This window comes from Elephas maximus, chromosome 8, assembly GCF_024166365.1.
Source record: "Elephas maximus indicus isolate mEleMax1 chromosome 8, mEleMax1 primary haplotype, whole genome shotgun sequence".
Classification (NCBI taxonomy): Eukaryota; Metazoa; Chordata; class Mammalia; order Proboscidea; family Elephantidae; genus Elephas; species Elephas maximus.
In genome coordinates, this window is record NC_064826.1 from 90,397,512 (window position 1) to 90,414,452 (window position 16,941).

Genomic DNA, 16,941 nt, shown 5'->3' on the forward strand with positions numbered 1-16,941 from the left:
TAGAGTTTCCAAGGAGCGCCTAGTGGATTTGAACTGCCGACATTTTAGTTAGCACCTGTAGTACTTAACCACTACGCCACCAGGGTTTCCAGACACATCGTCAGAAGCGATAAATTGCTAGAGGAGGATATCATGTTTGGTGACGCAGAGGGCCAAGGAGGGCGTGGGAGACTCTCAGTGGACTCAAACATGCTGGTGATTGTGAGGATGACAAGGAACCGGGCAACATTTTGTTCTGTTCATAAAGTTGCCATGTGTTAGAGCTGACTCCGTGGCAGCAAACAATAACAACATTTTAACAGAGGTCTTTATAGGAGTACCTCTAACGTGGGAATCCTAGGCATGTCAGCAAGTGTGCAGCAATGTTCTGGACCAGGAAGTCACCCAAAGAAGACAGGCATCTTCCAATGCCCAGGGCTGGGAACATACATTTAGCCACCCACCCGCCCCGATAACAAAGACCACGCTCTGTAACTAAACTGCTAACAGACCCAAATCAGGAACCAAGCAGTGGTACCGCTTAAGATGAGAAGTACAATTAGTAAATTAATTAAGGCTCTCTTCACGCTGTTAGGTGCGGAGGCTCATCGTTTGCCTGGCTTAAGTACTGTGTTCTATCTTAATTGAAGTCATTAGTGCCCCCAAGTAAATGTCTTTACATTTCCCCAAGTATGTTTAAATGGACTCCCATTTTGCCACACAGACCCCAGTTCAGCTAACACTTCAACCCTAATGGTGTTAATCAAGGCAGAGCATTTTATTTAAGGCAATTAAGAATTATTAAATAGGAACCTAATACCATTTTAATTCCACACACCCACACACACACACACACTCTTGACACGTACAACTTGCTTAAGACATTTTGTGCTTTTTAAAGAAATTCTACCTGTAGCTGACCACTCATGGAATCACTTAATCCACTAAATCTTTATATCTAAGATAAATACTATACCTTCATATGCAAACTAACTTTTTCAGCTCTTTTTTCTGTTTCTAAAAAAAAGGACTCCTTAAATGGTTCCTAAGCTCCCCCTGTCTCTCACCAAGCTTCGAATTGTCTCATTAATTTGAACCAACTTGTACCCCACTATAAGGTCCCAAGTGGTACAAACGGTTTGTGCTCAATTGCTAACATAAAAGTTGGTGGTTCCTGGATCAAAGGATAATGAAGAACACCAAGGTCACAAGGTAATTATGAGCCCATGAGACAGAAAGGGCCACATGAACTAGAGACTACATCATCCTGAGACCAGAAGAACTAGATGGTGCCCGGCCACAATCAATGACTGCCCTGACAGGGAGCACAACAGAGAACCCCTGAGGGAGCAGGAGAACAGTGGGATGCAGACCCCAAATTCTCAAAAAAGACCAGACTTAATGTCTGACTGAAACTAGAAGGACCTCGGCAGTCATGGTCCCCAAACCTTCTGTTGGCCCAAGACAGGACCCATTCCCGAAGACAACTCATCAGACATGGTTTGGACTGGACAATGGGTTGGAGAGAGATGCTGATGAGGAGTGAGCTACTTGCATCAGGTGGACACTTGAGACTATGTTGGCATCTCCTGTCCGGAGGGGAAATGGGAGGGTAGAGAGGGTTAGAAACTCACAAAACGGTCACGAAAGGAAAGACTGGAAGGAGGAAGCAGGGTGACTTACTAGGGGGAGAGTAATTTGGAGTATGTAGTAAGGTATATATAAATTTATATGTGAGAGACTTACTTGATTTGTAAACTTTCACTTAAAGCACGGTAAAAATTATTAAAAAAAAAGTTTATGGTTCAAACTCATTCGGTAGCACTTAGGAAGAAAAGCCTGGCAATCTGCTTCTGTAAAGATTATAGCCGAGAAAACCCTAGGGAGCAGTTCTGTTCTGTAACCCATGAGGTCACCATGAGACTAAATCGACTTGATGGCAACTAACAACAACAACAAACCCTACAATCTGCTCTACCTTTCTCCTTCTTAACCTTTCTACCTGGCTCTCATCCCTGCACGAAATAATTATGGCTTCTCTGTGTGTCCCTTCTGCCAGAGAGCTGTACTTTAGCAGAGAAGGTGGGGGGAGGCAAAAGAGAAGAGGCTTTATTTTCCCTTCTCAATACAAAAAATGAAATAGCTGAAAAAGTTAAACTTTCTTCTCTGTGTTAAACTTTCATTTGCCAAAGGGAATCAGACACACAAGTGTTCCTGCAGAGTTTGAATATACCTATGTATGGAGTGATCTATAATTTATCATTCTCAGCCACTTTCTTTTTTTGTCTCACCTACCCTTTATTCTTCCAGATTCCTGATGCCGTAAGTACACAGCAAGGAGAAAATAAACAGAGAAAGTCTGAAGAAGACAACTGTCAGTGGCTCTGGGATCTTCACTGCATAGGTAATAAATTTCCATTTTTCTTTATGCATCAAGTATTATGAGGTAATGACTTGTGGCAGAGATATTTTAAGAAACCTGTCTATCCCACACTACTTCTCTGAGAACTGAGCTTCCATCTACCCAAGAGGATGGCCATTAGCCATGTTTTTATCACATGACTGACCCAGCACCCTCAGTCTTAGCTGACTGGGCCAAGGAAGAACACCTGACCCAAACTGGGTCAATCACACTCTGAGCCCCTAGGGGAAGTGTTGTTGGTTAATCTCTGTTAATTGCATGATCCAAGAACAGGTAAACTTGGAAACTGTAGGTTAGCCATCTACTACCAAATGCCTAGTAAAGCAAAGCAAGTGAATCTGCCAAGAGAGAACAATGAAGCACAGATGAGTGGCCCTGTAGTCTTGGAGAGAACAGGGCTGAGACAGAAAGACTGGCTACCCTTGTTCCTGAAGCCAGACTACACCTCCTGCCCTTGGGGTCTCTAGGCAGGAGAGGAATATTTAGAATGGATGGCTATATCAGTTAAGGTCCAATCAGGAGATGGAAACCACACAGTAATTTGAACAGGGAAATTTTGATATAACTAAGTATTAATTTTACCAAGGGAATAACTATAAAGATGTAAAGAAAACTCTAAAGAATACCCTGGGCTGGGGAGAGTACTCATGGATGGACAAACTCAGAACGGAGGGAGAGGGTCCTCCCCAAGGGTGGGGTCAGACCTCAATGGAGAAGGTGTGTTGATAGCCCACGGGATGACTGAGAAGTTCACTGGGTTTCCCAGCCCAAAGCTGGCTTTCGATCTCTGGGCAAGAAGAAGACCTTCCGGGGGAAGATGGGCTATGACTGGCAGGAGGTATACAGAAGGAGTCAGGATGTTTGGAGCCCACACTCCTAAATGGTGGCCTACAGCCTGAGATACATGATGTCTACCTTGAAAAGGCCATGGGAAACCACCCTACAGAGCATAGATGGCTGAGGCTGGTGAGTGGGTGCGCAGAGGGAATCAGGGTACAGGCAGCTGAGGCTAGCATGTGGAAGGAGTCAGAGCTAAGAGCCTGCTTACTGGAAAGACAGCGCAAGGCCTGGGGTCCACAGTGTCCATGTTGAGAAGACCACAGGAAAGGACCCTCCAGGATGTGGGCAGCTTAACCTGGTGAGGGTGCTGCAGAGAGAGTTGGGCTGTTGGGAGCCTGCTCACCAGCAAGGTGGCAATAGGCCTGGGATGTGTGATGTCAATGTTGGGAGGGCCACAACAAGGTGGCCACCAGACCGGAGCCAGGACTACAAGCTTGCCGAGGGTTTGCAGGATTCAGTGCAAAGTAAGACAGAGCACCACAGGATGTTCCAACACACGCACTGCTGACAGATTGGTCACTAGGGGCAAGAAAAAGTAAAATACAGAACACCCGAAACCAGGAAGTCATCATTCTCCTGCAATGTCCCTCCAGCACCCTCTACTGACAAAGCTTAATATTGTGCTCACTACATAGGAAACATGCTTAAGGCTCCATTGGTGCAGAGCAGGGAAGAGGGTGGAATTGGAGCTGAAAGGCAATACATTGATAGCTGGCTGATAACTGGCACAGTTTCTCCCCACTGCCTGTGTCAGGAAGTATATGCTAGTTGTCACACGGTACCAGAGCAAGAGCCAAACATACTTGACAGAATGCTGCATTGGATAGCTAATGATGAATAACAGCTCTCCAAAACTTTGTTGTTGTTATTGTTGTTAGGTGCCATCGAGTCAGTTCTGACTCATAGTGACTCTATGCGCAACAGAACGAAATACTGCCGGGTCCTGTGCCATCCTCACAATCGTTGCTATGTTTGATCCCATTGTTGCAGCCACTGTATCAATGCATCTTGCTAAGGCTCTTCCTCTTTTTCACTGACCCCTCTACTTTACCAGGCATGATGTCCTTCTCCAGGGACTGGTCCCTCCTGATAACATGTCCAAAGTATGTGAGATGAAGTCTTGCCATCCTTGCTTCTAAGGAGCATTCTGGCTGTACTTTTTCCAAGACAGATTTCTTCATTCTTCTGACAGTTCATGGACTTAGTGGCTTAGACAAACAACAGTAAATTATTATGTAAAGCTTTCTGTGAGTCATAAATTTGGGGATGTCTCAGCTGGGCAGCTTTAGCTCAAGTCTCCCATGAGGTTGCAGACAAGACATCAGCTGGGGCTGTAGTCATCTGAAGGCCTGGGACTGGAAGATCTGAACTCAACCTCATCACACTCATTCACATGACTGATGGCAAGCTGATGCTGGATGGAGGCTGGAGGCATCACTTCCTCCTCATATGGGCTTCTCCAAATGGCTGCTTGAATGTCCTCTCAACTTGGCATCTGGCTTCCCCCCTAGAATAAGTGATCCAAGAGACCAAGGTAGAAGCCATAATGCTCTTTATGATTTAGTCTTGGGAGTCACATACCGTCATTTCTGCCATATTCTATTGGTCACAAAGGCCCAGGCCTGATTCAATGTGGGAGGGGACTATACAGGGCACAGATACCAACAAACCAAGATCACTGGGGGCCGTGTTGGAGATTGGCTACCACAGAGGCCACAAATTCAAGGGCTCGTTCACTCCACCCAAACTCCGAATTGGAGTGCTTGGATATTTTTATCCCTTAGGTAACACACTGAGGCATGTCTTATAGACAAACAGGCTGAAAATTTTATTTCTATATGAGAAACCTGAGGTCAAGAGAATTTAAATGTCTTGTCCCAAGTTATAAAGCCAAGAAAGACCTGGAATTAGAATCTCACTATCCTGGCCTCTCATTCTGTTTTTTCCTTTCCGAATTCAAGTCCATTGACTGGCGCGTTGGAATCACTTTTGGAGCTTTTTAGAAACAATGAGCCTTGGCCCCACTCCAGATCTAGTGAATCAGAATCTGTGTGGGAGGGGCTGGATACCGAGCTGGAGAATCTTCCTGATTTTTAAACCTCTCTATGTATTTTTAAAGAGCAGCATCTGAGTTTGCATCTGAGTTTCTATGTATTTTTAAAGAGCAGCATCTGAGTTTGGGAACCAGTGTCCTTTGCCACATTGACTGTGTTATGTTACTAAAGAAGCTCAGACATCCTGAAAAGGGAGTGTTCCTGGTGGAGGCCCAGTGGGCCCCGATTTCACACCTTCACCCCCAGGGATAGGCTGACCTGCAGCTTCCAGGGACCCTTTGGGACATGCTTTCCAACTGGCAGAGGGGATGCCTTCTGCTTTGGACCAGGAGCATCAACATGGTCCACTGCCCTTTTCCTGGATTGTTTCCTCTATGATTCAAGGGTCCTGTGTTATCCTAGGAGTCCCTGGTGGTACAATTAATGCACTCGACTGGAGGTTCGAGTCCACCCAGAGGTACCTTGAGAGAAATCCTGGCGACCTACTTCTGAAAAATCAGCAACTGAAAACCCTATGGAGCACAGTTCTGGTCTGATACACACGGGGTCACCATGTGTCAAAGTCAAGTTGATGCCGGCTGGTTCTTTTGTTTCATTTGTGTGTGCTAACTTAATCTCATGCTACCTTGCTTTCTCTAGGTGTCCATTTTAGTTTCCTAGGGCTGCCACAACAAAATACCACCAACTGGGTGGCTTGAGACAACAGACGTTTATTCTCTTACAGTTCTGGAGGCTAGAAGTCTGAAATCAAGGTAGCAGGAGGGTTGATTCTTTCTGGAGCTCCAAGAGAGAATCTGTTCCATGTCTCTCTCCTAGTATCTGGTGTTGCTGGCAATCCTTGGGGCTCCTTGCCTTATAGGTGCATCATCCCACCCCTGCCTCTTTCGTCACATGGCACTCTCTATGTGTCTCCACATGGCCTTCTAGGACATCTGTCATTGGATTTAGGGCCCAGCTTCATCCAGTATGACCTCATCTTTTACTTAATCACATCTACAAACACCTATTTCCAAATGAAGTCACATTCTGAGGTTCTGGTGGACATCAATTTGGGAGGGACACAATTCAACCCAGTACATCATCTGAATATGCAGGGCTGGTGCTTGCCCCTGAGAGTGAGTGCCTCCTTAAATGCTGCCCCCTTGGTGCTTCACTCACCTTGCTCAAGTCCCAGCTAGCTGACTCCTCAATGGGATACTGATTTCTCTCAGTAACCAAACAGATTCCAGGCCAGAGGAGCAAGATAGGGTCCTTAGTCAAAGGGCCAAGGCCTAACTCTAAACACCTCAGGTTTTAGCCCCATGACATTTGAGATAAATAATCTGCAGGGTTTGGCTAAATGCCTCCCAAAAATTACCTGTGTTCCTACATCTATAAGACAAAGTCAAATACTGGATATCTTTTTCAAATAAGAGGGATGTTAATTTTAAAAAATAATAATCCATATGTTCTTTTATCTTCTAAAATGGGAAAAATTCCAATGCACTTGTTAATTTCCTTACCCAGCAGCAGTTAATTCAAATTCTTGGCCTGCTTTCAAGTCCTTTTGATCTGGAATTTTCCACCGTTTCCTGTCTTCTTTAACTACCTAATTTGTGACTGGTTTATTTCTGTACAACGATAGCAACTATTCTTACTATACACCAGACACAGTTCTAAGGGCTTTACAACATTATCTCATTTGTCTCAAAATCATTATCAAGTAGGTATTTTGATTCCCATTTTTAAATAGGGAAATGGATACTCACAGAGGTTAAGAAATGTGCCCAAGGTCATATATGGCGGAGGTAGTGATGCTAAGATTTCCATCCAATCCTGGCTAACTCAAGAGGCTATACTTTTAACCATTGCACTCTAGTATTTTCCAGAATTAGGATTTACCACGTGGTAGATAAAGCAAAGATATTTTAGGTCAGAGACCTAGATTTAAATCCCAGTTCTGCCAATTTCTAATTGGGAAAAAAATAAAATAAACGGCTGCCATCGAGTCGATTCCAAATGATGGTGACCTCCATGTGTGTCAGAGTAGAATTGTGCTCCAAAGGGTTTTCAATGGCTTATTTTTTAGGAATAGATCACCAGCCCTTTCTTCTAAGGTGCCTCTGGGTAGACATGAACTATCAACCTTTTGGTTAGCAGCCAAATGCTTAATCATTTGAGCCACCCAGGGATTTGGGGCTAATTATTGAATCTCTGTAATCCTCAATTTTTTTCAGCTGTAAAATGAGAAAAATAATTCCTTCCTCATGGGGTGGCAGTAAGAAGTAAATAAGAAAACGCAGAGCATTTAGCACAAAGTCAATGTTCAATTAACAATAGCTGTTATAATTTTTACTTCTTTATTGGCTTCATTATACTTTTTATCCCATGCAAACTGCATATTCATTTCTCTTGCAGACTGAATCCCCGCTGCACACTAATTTCAAGTTCTGGAATCCATTATGCACTGTACACAATAACAGGGGAATCTCACAGAAATAACAGGAAAAGAGAACTAATTTGAGAAGCAGCATCCCCCCCAAAAAATACTTGGAGGATATTACAAGTGCGGCATCCTTCCTGGAACTCTTATTTTCTCTACCTCCAGTTTTTTAAAGGGCTCATTTCTCTCCTGATGACAGTATCAGCTGCTTCCCTGGGACAGGCAGTGATTAATATTTCTGCCAAATGAAAGTGACGGTCCCCATCTCAGTGACCACTGCTTCTCTTTTTTGTATCCCTTCTCTCTTTCACCCGCACTGGTCCCATTCCATAATTTTCAGCCCTGCAGGCTTGGCAGGAATGGTCACTTTGGGCCTCAAATATTTGGCTCTGTGTGTGGCTCCCCTGGAGGAGCTCTCAAACAATCTCTCCCAGCTGTCATGTGCTGACACCCTTTGCAGGGACTGTCCTTTTCATCTCTGCCTTTCTCTCCCCTGAAGCGTCATCTATCACTTCCAATAAAACATTTCATGGTAAGAACCTCCTCTCTTGTTTTTACAGCCTCAGGTTTATGTCTTCTGGGATCATCCTAGAATGTGTTTATGGGTATAGTACTGGGCCCAAACAAACAATCTGGTCAGGGAGGCACAGCTAAGTTTTTACTTAATTAAAGGGTAAGAAAAACCAACAGCCCAGCCATTGTTTCATGCTGGGTTTTCAGATGTTGAGATCCCTAGGTGGCGCAAACAGGTTTGCACTCAGCTGCTAACTGAAAGTTTGGCTGTTCAGACTCACACAGTGGATCACACGAGAAAGACCTGAAAGTCTACTTCCATGAAGATTAAACCCAAGAAAACTCTATGGAGCTCAGTACTACTCTGACACACGTGGGGTTGCCATGAGCCAGAATTGACTCAATGGCAGTAGGTTTTTCGTTGGTTTCAGATCTTTGTAGAAGGTACACAGCCCAAACCCATTTCCATGAACAGCTTTCTAGTCCCAGCATATCACCTACATTCTAGACAAAGCTGTTCACATGCTCAGAGGCAACCTAAGAAGAAAAAAATTGAGATTTTGTTTTGTTTACGTCTAGTCATTTCTCTCATAATTTCTTCCTGTTTTACTTAAGAAGATTTAACATTCAGAAGACAACAAAGAACTTACTGTTTTCATATACAGCTAACAAAGCAGAAGAGAAAGTAAGGGATCAGGTTTCTTGGGGTTGGGGTGGAGGAGGCAAAGAATGGGAGAACTGGGAGAACCATGGAGGCTGACCCTAAAAGTTCTAACAGGAAAGCTGAGCCCCATAGGCTCCACTTGCCTCTTCAGTCCCCTCTTTCTAGCCCTCACCCCAAATGGGAGCATAGCTCAGCATGCCACCTCCATCTTGGTTTGGCTGCCCTAGGCATTTTTTTCTGGTAAAAGACGGTGGGCCACTTCTGGGTCAGAAGCATTGGGCACAGGGCAGTGAGCACTGACAGAAGCAATGGTTTCTCAAATGTTGTCCACATGGTAATTCTGCAGTTTTCTGGCCTCTCCCAGTTTATGGAATCAGCATCTCTGGGGAAAGTCACAGATAATTCTTACATACAATAAAATGTGAGCCTCACTGAAAGAGAACATACTGAGAAGACTAACCTAAGCAAGCATTTCAAGTAACCATTTTGGGCAAACTAAAAGTAATCGACAGCACTGGGTTTTGTTTTTTTTTTTTTTAAAGTAACCAAGAGTATGGTAGGCACAATAATGGTCCCCCAAAGATGCCCATGTCCTAATCCCCAGAATCTGTGACTACATTACAAGACAAAGGGGAATTCAAGTTGCACATGGAAGTAAGGTTACTTATCTGTTGACGTTATGTCATGGATTGAATCACGTCCCCCCAAAATGCGTGTATTAACTTGGTTGGGCCATGATTCCCAGTACCGTGTGACCTTCCTACATGTTGTAAATCCTGCCTCTATGATGTTAATGAGGATGGGTGGCAGTTGTGTTAGCGAGGCAGGGCTCAGTCTACAAGATTGGATTGTGTCTTAAGACAATCTCTTGAGATATAAAAGAAAGACAGAGAGACAGGGGGACCTCCTACCACCAAGAAAGCAGCACCAGGAGCAGAGAATGTCCTTTGGACCTGGGGTCCCTGCGCCTGAGAAGCTCCTTGGCCAGGGGAAGACTGATGAGAGGGTCAATAGAGAGAGAAAGGCTTCCTCTGGAGCTGACAGCCTGAATTTGGACTTTTAGCCTACTTTACTGTGAAAAAATAAATATGTCCTTGTTAAAGCCATGCACTTGTGGTACTTCTGTTATAGCAGAACTAGATAACTAAGACATCTTAAAATTGGAAGATGATCCCGGATTATCCAGTTGGGCTCAATGCAATCACAAAAACAAACAAACAAAAAACCGTTGTGACTCATAATGACCCCATAGAACAGAGTAGAACTGCCCCGTAGAGTTTCCAAGCAGCAGCTGGTAGATTCGAACTGCTGACCTTTGGTTAGAAGCCAAGCTCTTAACCACTGTGTCACCAGGGCTCCAGAATCACAGAGGTCCTTAAAAGTGGAAGAGGGAGACAGAAGACAAGAGTCAGAGAAAGAGATACAATGACAGAGACAATCAGAGTAACAAGCTGTGAGAAGAACGCAACTCGCCATTGCTGTCTTTGCAGATGGAGAGAGAAGGCCATGAGCCAAGAAATGTGCACGGCCTCTGGAGGCTGGAAAAGGCAAGAAAACAGATTCTCCCTTAGAGCTGCCAGAAGGAACGCAGCCTGGCAATCTTGATTTTAGCCCAGTGAGACCCGTGTCAGACTTTAGACCCACAGAACTACGAAATAATAAATTTGTGTTATTTTAAGCCACTAACTTTGGGGTAATTTGTTACAGTAGCCATAGGAAACTAATACAAAAGGGTTGATGATAAATGTCTGTAGTCAATGTTATTGATAGATGTGACATCAGAAGCATGCATGTACTATCTGTTTTCTGAAAGCTACAACTTCTAAAACACTTCCGAAAACACAAGAAAACTTTCCACCTCTTAGGATTAGGTTATATTGCCAGGTTTAATTTATATCATTTCTACTTAAGGCAGTTATGAATATTTTCCTGTTTGCTTCTGAAGATGGACCCTCCGCGCTTCTCTACCCTGCCCTGGTAGGCAGACCTCTGCAGACAAGACCAACAGATGGCCTCACCCTCTGGCTACTGCTTGCGTTTCACAAATGGAAGCGCCGGCAAGAGTTTGGAGGCTACTCACTCTCAGGTGTTGACCCTACACCTGTCCAGCCCTGAGAGTAAGTGTCTCCTTAAATTTCATGCTCTGGGCACATCTCTGGCCTCAACAGTAACACCAAAGAAGTAAACCATCCTCTCTGAGGTTCGGAAAAGGCTTCCTAGAGCAGGTGAGAGCCTGAAAAGCCCAACCAAAAAGTATCCGGAATTCCTTACCATTTCTCACATGCCTCCCCAACAGTCTTTGCTTTGGAGGGAACTCTGTCAGAAGCCACAGTGGAAAAGCAGAAGCAAAAATGGGAAGTCAAGAAAATACAATCCAACAATACCAACAGAAGCGATTAACTGGAAAACTACCCTGGGTTAAGCAATTTATCCAGTCATTCCAAGTGCAACACAACTACACGCAAATCACGTGCAGATATACTGCCCTCCACAGGGACAGCTTTTTCTTTGTTTTCTCTGGCTTCTCCAGCAGACCTAATTTGAAAAACAAAAACAGAATACTACTCTATAGTGAGATAAAATGTGTTTATGCATCTAAGCACCTCTACCGATATCCCAATGGCTCCCATGACCTTAAAGTGATTCCTTCACTCAGAAATGTCTGACCTTGAAGTGTGCTAAATTGGATCAGTAAGTACAATGTTAAACCCACCTGTGTCTATGTGAATTTGAAAAGGTGAATAACCCCTCCTCCAGGAAGCCATCCTAGATCAGATGTCCTGTCCCCACAGCATAGTACATGGTCAATAAATGGTACTGAAAGCATGAATGAGTAGACGCAAGAATAATAATTTGCACAGCAAAATCCACAGGCAGGATAGACATACAAGACATGGCCAGCTACGCTTAGACATGCCTCATGTGTTAACTGCAGCAATTGCTTCCCTCCTCCTCCTTCTCCTCACCCCCATTCCTGCCCCAAGTATTTTTAGAACAACAACAAAAAGACAGGAGGAAGACTGGCAGGAAGATGGTGGCAGTGTTAATATTCCAAACAGGGCTGCAGGGAATTTGAAAGGTGCCCCTCTCCACCGCCTGCAAACATTTGTTTCCTGTACCTAAACAGGAACACCATGCACTTATTTTTAGAAAATAAAATCTACAAGATTTTTTTTAAAACCCTGTAGGTTTGTGGACATAGTCAGCTCTCAAGCATCAGTGTTCTGTTGTGGCGCTGTCATGGGCTTACCTGAGCCGGAAAGAACCAGAAGAAAAGGTTGCTGTTGTAAGTCTTATTCACGGTGATGTAGCCACAGTAACTCTTCAGATTCGTTCCTGGGAAAGGACTGACCAAACTCAATTCTTTCCCTAGCGGGGGAAAAAAAATTTACCCAAGGATTAGAGAAATAATACCATGTTCGTCATCTCTGTCTCCACCAGGCTCTCCAGGGGCCAGGCCTGGGATGGAATCAACAGAAAGACTACAAGTGGATTGGCATAAATGTACTTACTGCAGCAATGGCCAAGTCCGTGGATTCAACATTCACAATCTAGCCAAGGATGACTGAATTTTTTAACCTTTTTTTTTTTTTTGTCCTCATATATATATTATGAGCTGTACTAATATTTAAAAGGAAGGGAGAGAAGGAGAGAAAAAAAGAAAGAAAGAGAAAAGAATATCATCCATCGTCAGCCCCACTCTAAAAGGTAAACTAAGGAGTTCACATTGGGCCACGAGGAATAGGGCAAGATAAGGTCACCTAACCCCAAAAGGGGGTGGGATGCAAGGGAAATAATATGGCTAAGTAGCTTTCAGCTCTGGGGAGGCCTCCTTTCTCCAGATTCCTGTTTTCAAGAAAGCAAAAGGCCTGCCACTTCCATTAAAGGGAATGAGTGAGGCATGTGTGTGGGGGGGTGGGGGCCGAGACAGTGGGAAGAGGCAAGCAGTGAGACTGCGGGTGACCCCTAGTGACTACTTAACCCATTGCTGTTGAGTCATAGTGACCCTATAGGACAGAGTAGACTGCCCCACAGGATTTCCAAGGAGCAGCTTGGTGGATTTGAACTGCTGACCTTTGGTTAGCAGCTGAGCTCTTCATCACTACGCCACCAAGGCTCCAGTGACTCCTTAAAAACCACCGAAGTGACTCCTTAGGGGGAACCAAATAGAACAGAATGGGGTAGTCGTACAGGGCAGGGGCCCTGGCTTTCTTATGGCAGCAAAGGGACAGGGTGTGGACAGGGAGGGGAAAGAGGCCATACTCAGACACTGAGGATTCCCAGGAGTAAATAATACTAATAGGAGCTGACACTCATAAGGCCACTGTACCAAGTGCTTACGTGACATCATTGATAGCCTGAGATCAGGCACAGTGGGAGTATTTACACCCCGGGAACGGGTGCTACAAATCTGAGCTCCTCCTCCACCACCACAGCTGGTTGCTAAACTTTTACCAACACGAAACTGCCTCTGAAGCTGTAAGTTCCTCTTTTAAAGTGGAAATGCCTCCCAAAAGGGAAAGCCCTCATCTAGACCATGCAGTCCTTTCCCCTAATAGTTCGCTGATCCTGGTGCTACTATTGAGCAGCTATGTGACACTTTGGAGCGCTGGTGGTGCAGTGGTTAAGAGCTCAGCTGTTAACCAAAAGGTTGCAGTTCAAATCCACCAGCCGCTCCTTGGAAACACTATGGGGAGGTTCTACTCTGTCTTATAGGGTTGCTATGAGTCAGAATCGACTCGATGGCATCAGGTTTGGTGACACTTTGGGCAAATCTTTTAACCACTCTGTGCTCCAGTTTCCTCATTATGAAAAGTGGACTATGCATAGGTTTCTGGCAAGAATAAAAGAGTTTTACACATAGAAAACCCTAGAAAAGAGGCTGGTATGTAGGGAGCACAGTTACTGCTCTTATCTGTCAAATGCATTAGCTGATTGGGAGCAGAGGCGGGAACTCGGAGCATGCAGAGAAGATGGTGGGGACAAAGGAATGGTCTCAGCCAGTGGCTTCCTGAGGGTCCTGCTCGGCTTGTGCAAGAAAAAGAGCACAGGTTTCAGAATCAGCCAGACTCAGATTTGTAATCCTGACTAGGCCCCCTACCCCCAGCAAGTCTATGAACCTCTTTCCTCTTGTGCAAAATGTGGATGCTGATCCCCCGCCATTCTCCTCCCTACCCCAGGATTTCTGCAAGGATCAAATGAGAAGATATATTCGAGCCCTTAGCACAGAGCTGGACACAAAATAAGGAATCAGTAAATGGAGTCCTTGGGTGGTACAAAGAGTTAACACACTTGGAGGTTCATGTCCACCCGGAGGTACTTTGGAAGAAAGGCGGTGTGATCTACTTCCGAAAAACCGGTCACTGAAAACCCTATATGGTGCAGTTCTATTCTGACACACATGGGGCCACCATGAGTTAGAACTGGCTTGAGGGCAACTTTTTTTCTTTTTTTTAACAGGAGCCGTGATTACCATTAGCCCATGTGAACTCTAAAAAGACCTCGCCTTTTTCTGGCTCAGTCAGTTACCCCAGGAAATGTTGATTGATCCAATCTCTCTAGCACTTCCCTTTCTCTTCCCATTGAATCCCATCCCTCCTTGGAGGTGGGGGTGGGGGGGGCAGGAAAAGAAACAAAAGAGAGGGAGGAATTTTAAGGGAAAGGGAAGGGAGTTGGGAGGGGAAAGTGGTGTGTGCCAGCCCCCCTCCCCCACTCCCTGCACTCCAGCTGTCACTTCTTCCCTTTCTCCCACTTTGCTCCCACTCTCAATTAGCCCAAAAAAAGATCACCCTCCAGGGTTGGGAAGCCTTTAAAAAAAACACTTTTGAAATATTTTTAGCAAAACTATTCATCTTCTCAAAATCAAACAGAGACCTAAAGAAAAGGTGGGTAGGGATGTATAGCCTAGGGGGTTGGAAATGTGATGTGGACCACAGAGAGGTAAATGGGCAGGAGAGGGATTTCAGAAAGAAGACAGAGAAAAATGAGAAAGGTCAAAGTCTAATGAGAAAATATATAACAGAAAGGAGCTAAAAGGAATGGAATATAGGAGAGAGATGACTGCATCAGTCTCTCTCTCCCAGACCAGACCCAGCACCCGGTGCGCTGGTCTGCTCTTGAAATGACTCAGATGTTCACCCATCCCTCCCTTCCTGAGGATACAAAGTTGTTTTTCTGCTACCTTACGCTTTAATGGGATAGATTTCCTATCCTTCCTCTTAGGTCAGGCGCTATTAGAGAGCAAGGAATCTGTCTTATTTACGTTTCTAATACTCCCCCCACCCCCTACCTCCCACCAGGACAGCATACTGATTTCGATACTGAATTCATTCAAAAAATACTTGGACCCCTGGTGGTGCAGTGGTTAAGCATTTGGCAGCTAAGGAAAGGTTTGGCAGTTCCACTCCTTGGAAACCCTATGGGGCAAGTTTTACTCCGTCCCATAGGGTCACTATGGAAACCCTGGTGGCATAATGGTAAAGTGCTACGGCTGCTAACCAAAGGGTCGGCACTTCAAATCCGCCAGATGCTCCTTGGAAACTCTATGGGGCAGTTCTACTCTGTCCTATAGGGTCGCTATGAGTCGGAATTGACTTGACGGCACTGCGTTTGGTTTTTGGTTTTATAGGGTCACTATGAGTCAGACCATAGTAGAGGGTAAGCGAAAAAGAAGACCCTCAACGAGATGGATTGACACAGTGGCTGCAACAATGGGCTCAAGTATAGCAACAACTGTGAGGATGGCACGGGACCAGGCAGTGTTTCCTTCTGTTATGCATAGGGTCGCTGTGAGTCGGAACTGAGTTGACAGCACTGAACAATAACAACAACATGAGTCAGAATCAACTCAGTGGCAATGGTTGTAGTGTGTGTGCATCAATGGTTGGAGAGGTATTATTGGTGGTTCAGTGGTAGAATTCTCCCCTTCAATGCAGGAGACCCCACTAGATTCCTGGCCAATGCACCTCACGCACAGCCATCACTCATCTATCAGTGGTGGAGTGTGTATTGCTATGATGCTGAACAGATTTCAGCAGAGTTTCCAGACTAAGATCAGGAAGAAAGGCCTGGCAATCTACTTCCAAAAATGAGTCAATGAAAAACCTATGTGCCAATCCTATGCCAAACCTATAGCATGGGGTCACTGTGAGTCGGGGGCCAACTCAATGGCAGCTTGGATGCTTGGATGGATGCTTGGATGGATGGATGGGTGGATGGGTGGATGGGTGGATGGGTGGGTGGCTGGGCAAACAAAAACAGACCACACTGACAATGCACTGGATTAGTTTATTTCTATAAAAGCCTCATAAGGAAGGTAGGTCTTCTTGATGTCTTAAGAAATTTAGAAAAACTATTCTCTGGCCCATAAAAATGCATTTCACCCCATTTCAAAATTTAAATTCCCTTTAAATCATAGTAAAATAACAAAAAGTTCTTTCAACTAGAAAGATTTTTTTGTATTTTCAAATGTTCCATTCATCCTTCCTGAGTCTATTAATGGAATGTGGAAAACAAATTTACAAGATGGAGGTGTTTTTTTCTTCCTGGAACCATGACTCACAATACAAATGGTTAAAACCAGTTAAAAAAGGAAACGGTTTTCTTTGAAGCGATTCAACCTCCTTGTTGTTCTTTATTGCTGCTACCAGGATTAGTGACATTAACACTTTCTAAAAGATTGGAGTAGGACCAAACAAGGGCTTGAACCGGCCACTCAGAGTGTACTTCAGATTCGAATCACTCAGGTCATCACCAGTGAGGGCAAGATACTACCAGGCCATATGTGATAAGTTAGAATCTAATAGCGAAATATTTCTGAAAGTTTGTGAAAACGCTGTGTTTGTAAACATGCTGAAATTTGCCCCATACGTTCATTTTGTTTTAGAGAATAAGGGTTTATTCTAGCTGCAGAGAAAGTAAACATGCAATTACCATTATATAAACTAAGCCAGCTAATTGGAGATTTAAAAAAATAAGAATTTCCCTTGTCTTTTTGTGAACTACCATTTATCTCAAAAAATGCTCTATTGTGATATTAAGCCTCAGG

General features: G+C 44.4%; 1 protein-coding gene across 2 annotated transcripts in view; it reads right to left on the reverse strand.

The window, feature by feature from the left end:
- The window catches only part of CPVL (carboxypeptidase vitellogenic like), a 142,122-nt gene that overhangs the window by 89,649 nt on the left and 35,532 nt on the right, over nt 1–16,941 (reverse strand). For both annotated transcript variants that reach the window (XM_049893582.1, XM_049893583.1), the window contains exon 3: nt 12,145–12,263. In XM_049893582.1, the coding sequence (XP_049749539.1) occupies nt 12,145–12,263 (119 nt within the window). The remainder of the gene's footprint in view (nt 1–12,144; nt 12,264–16,941) is intronic.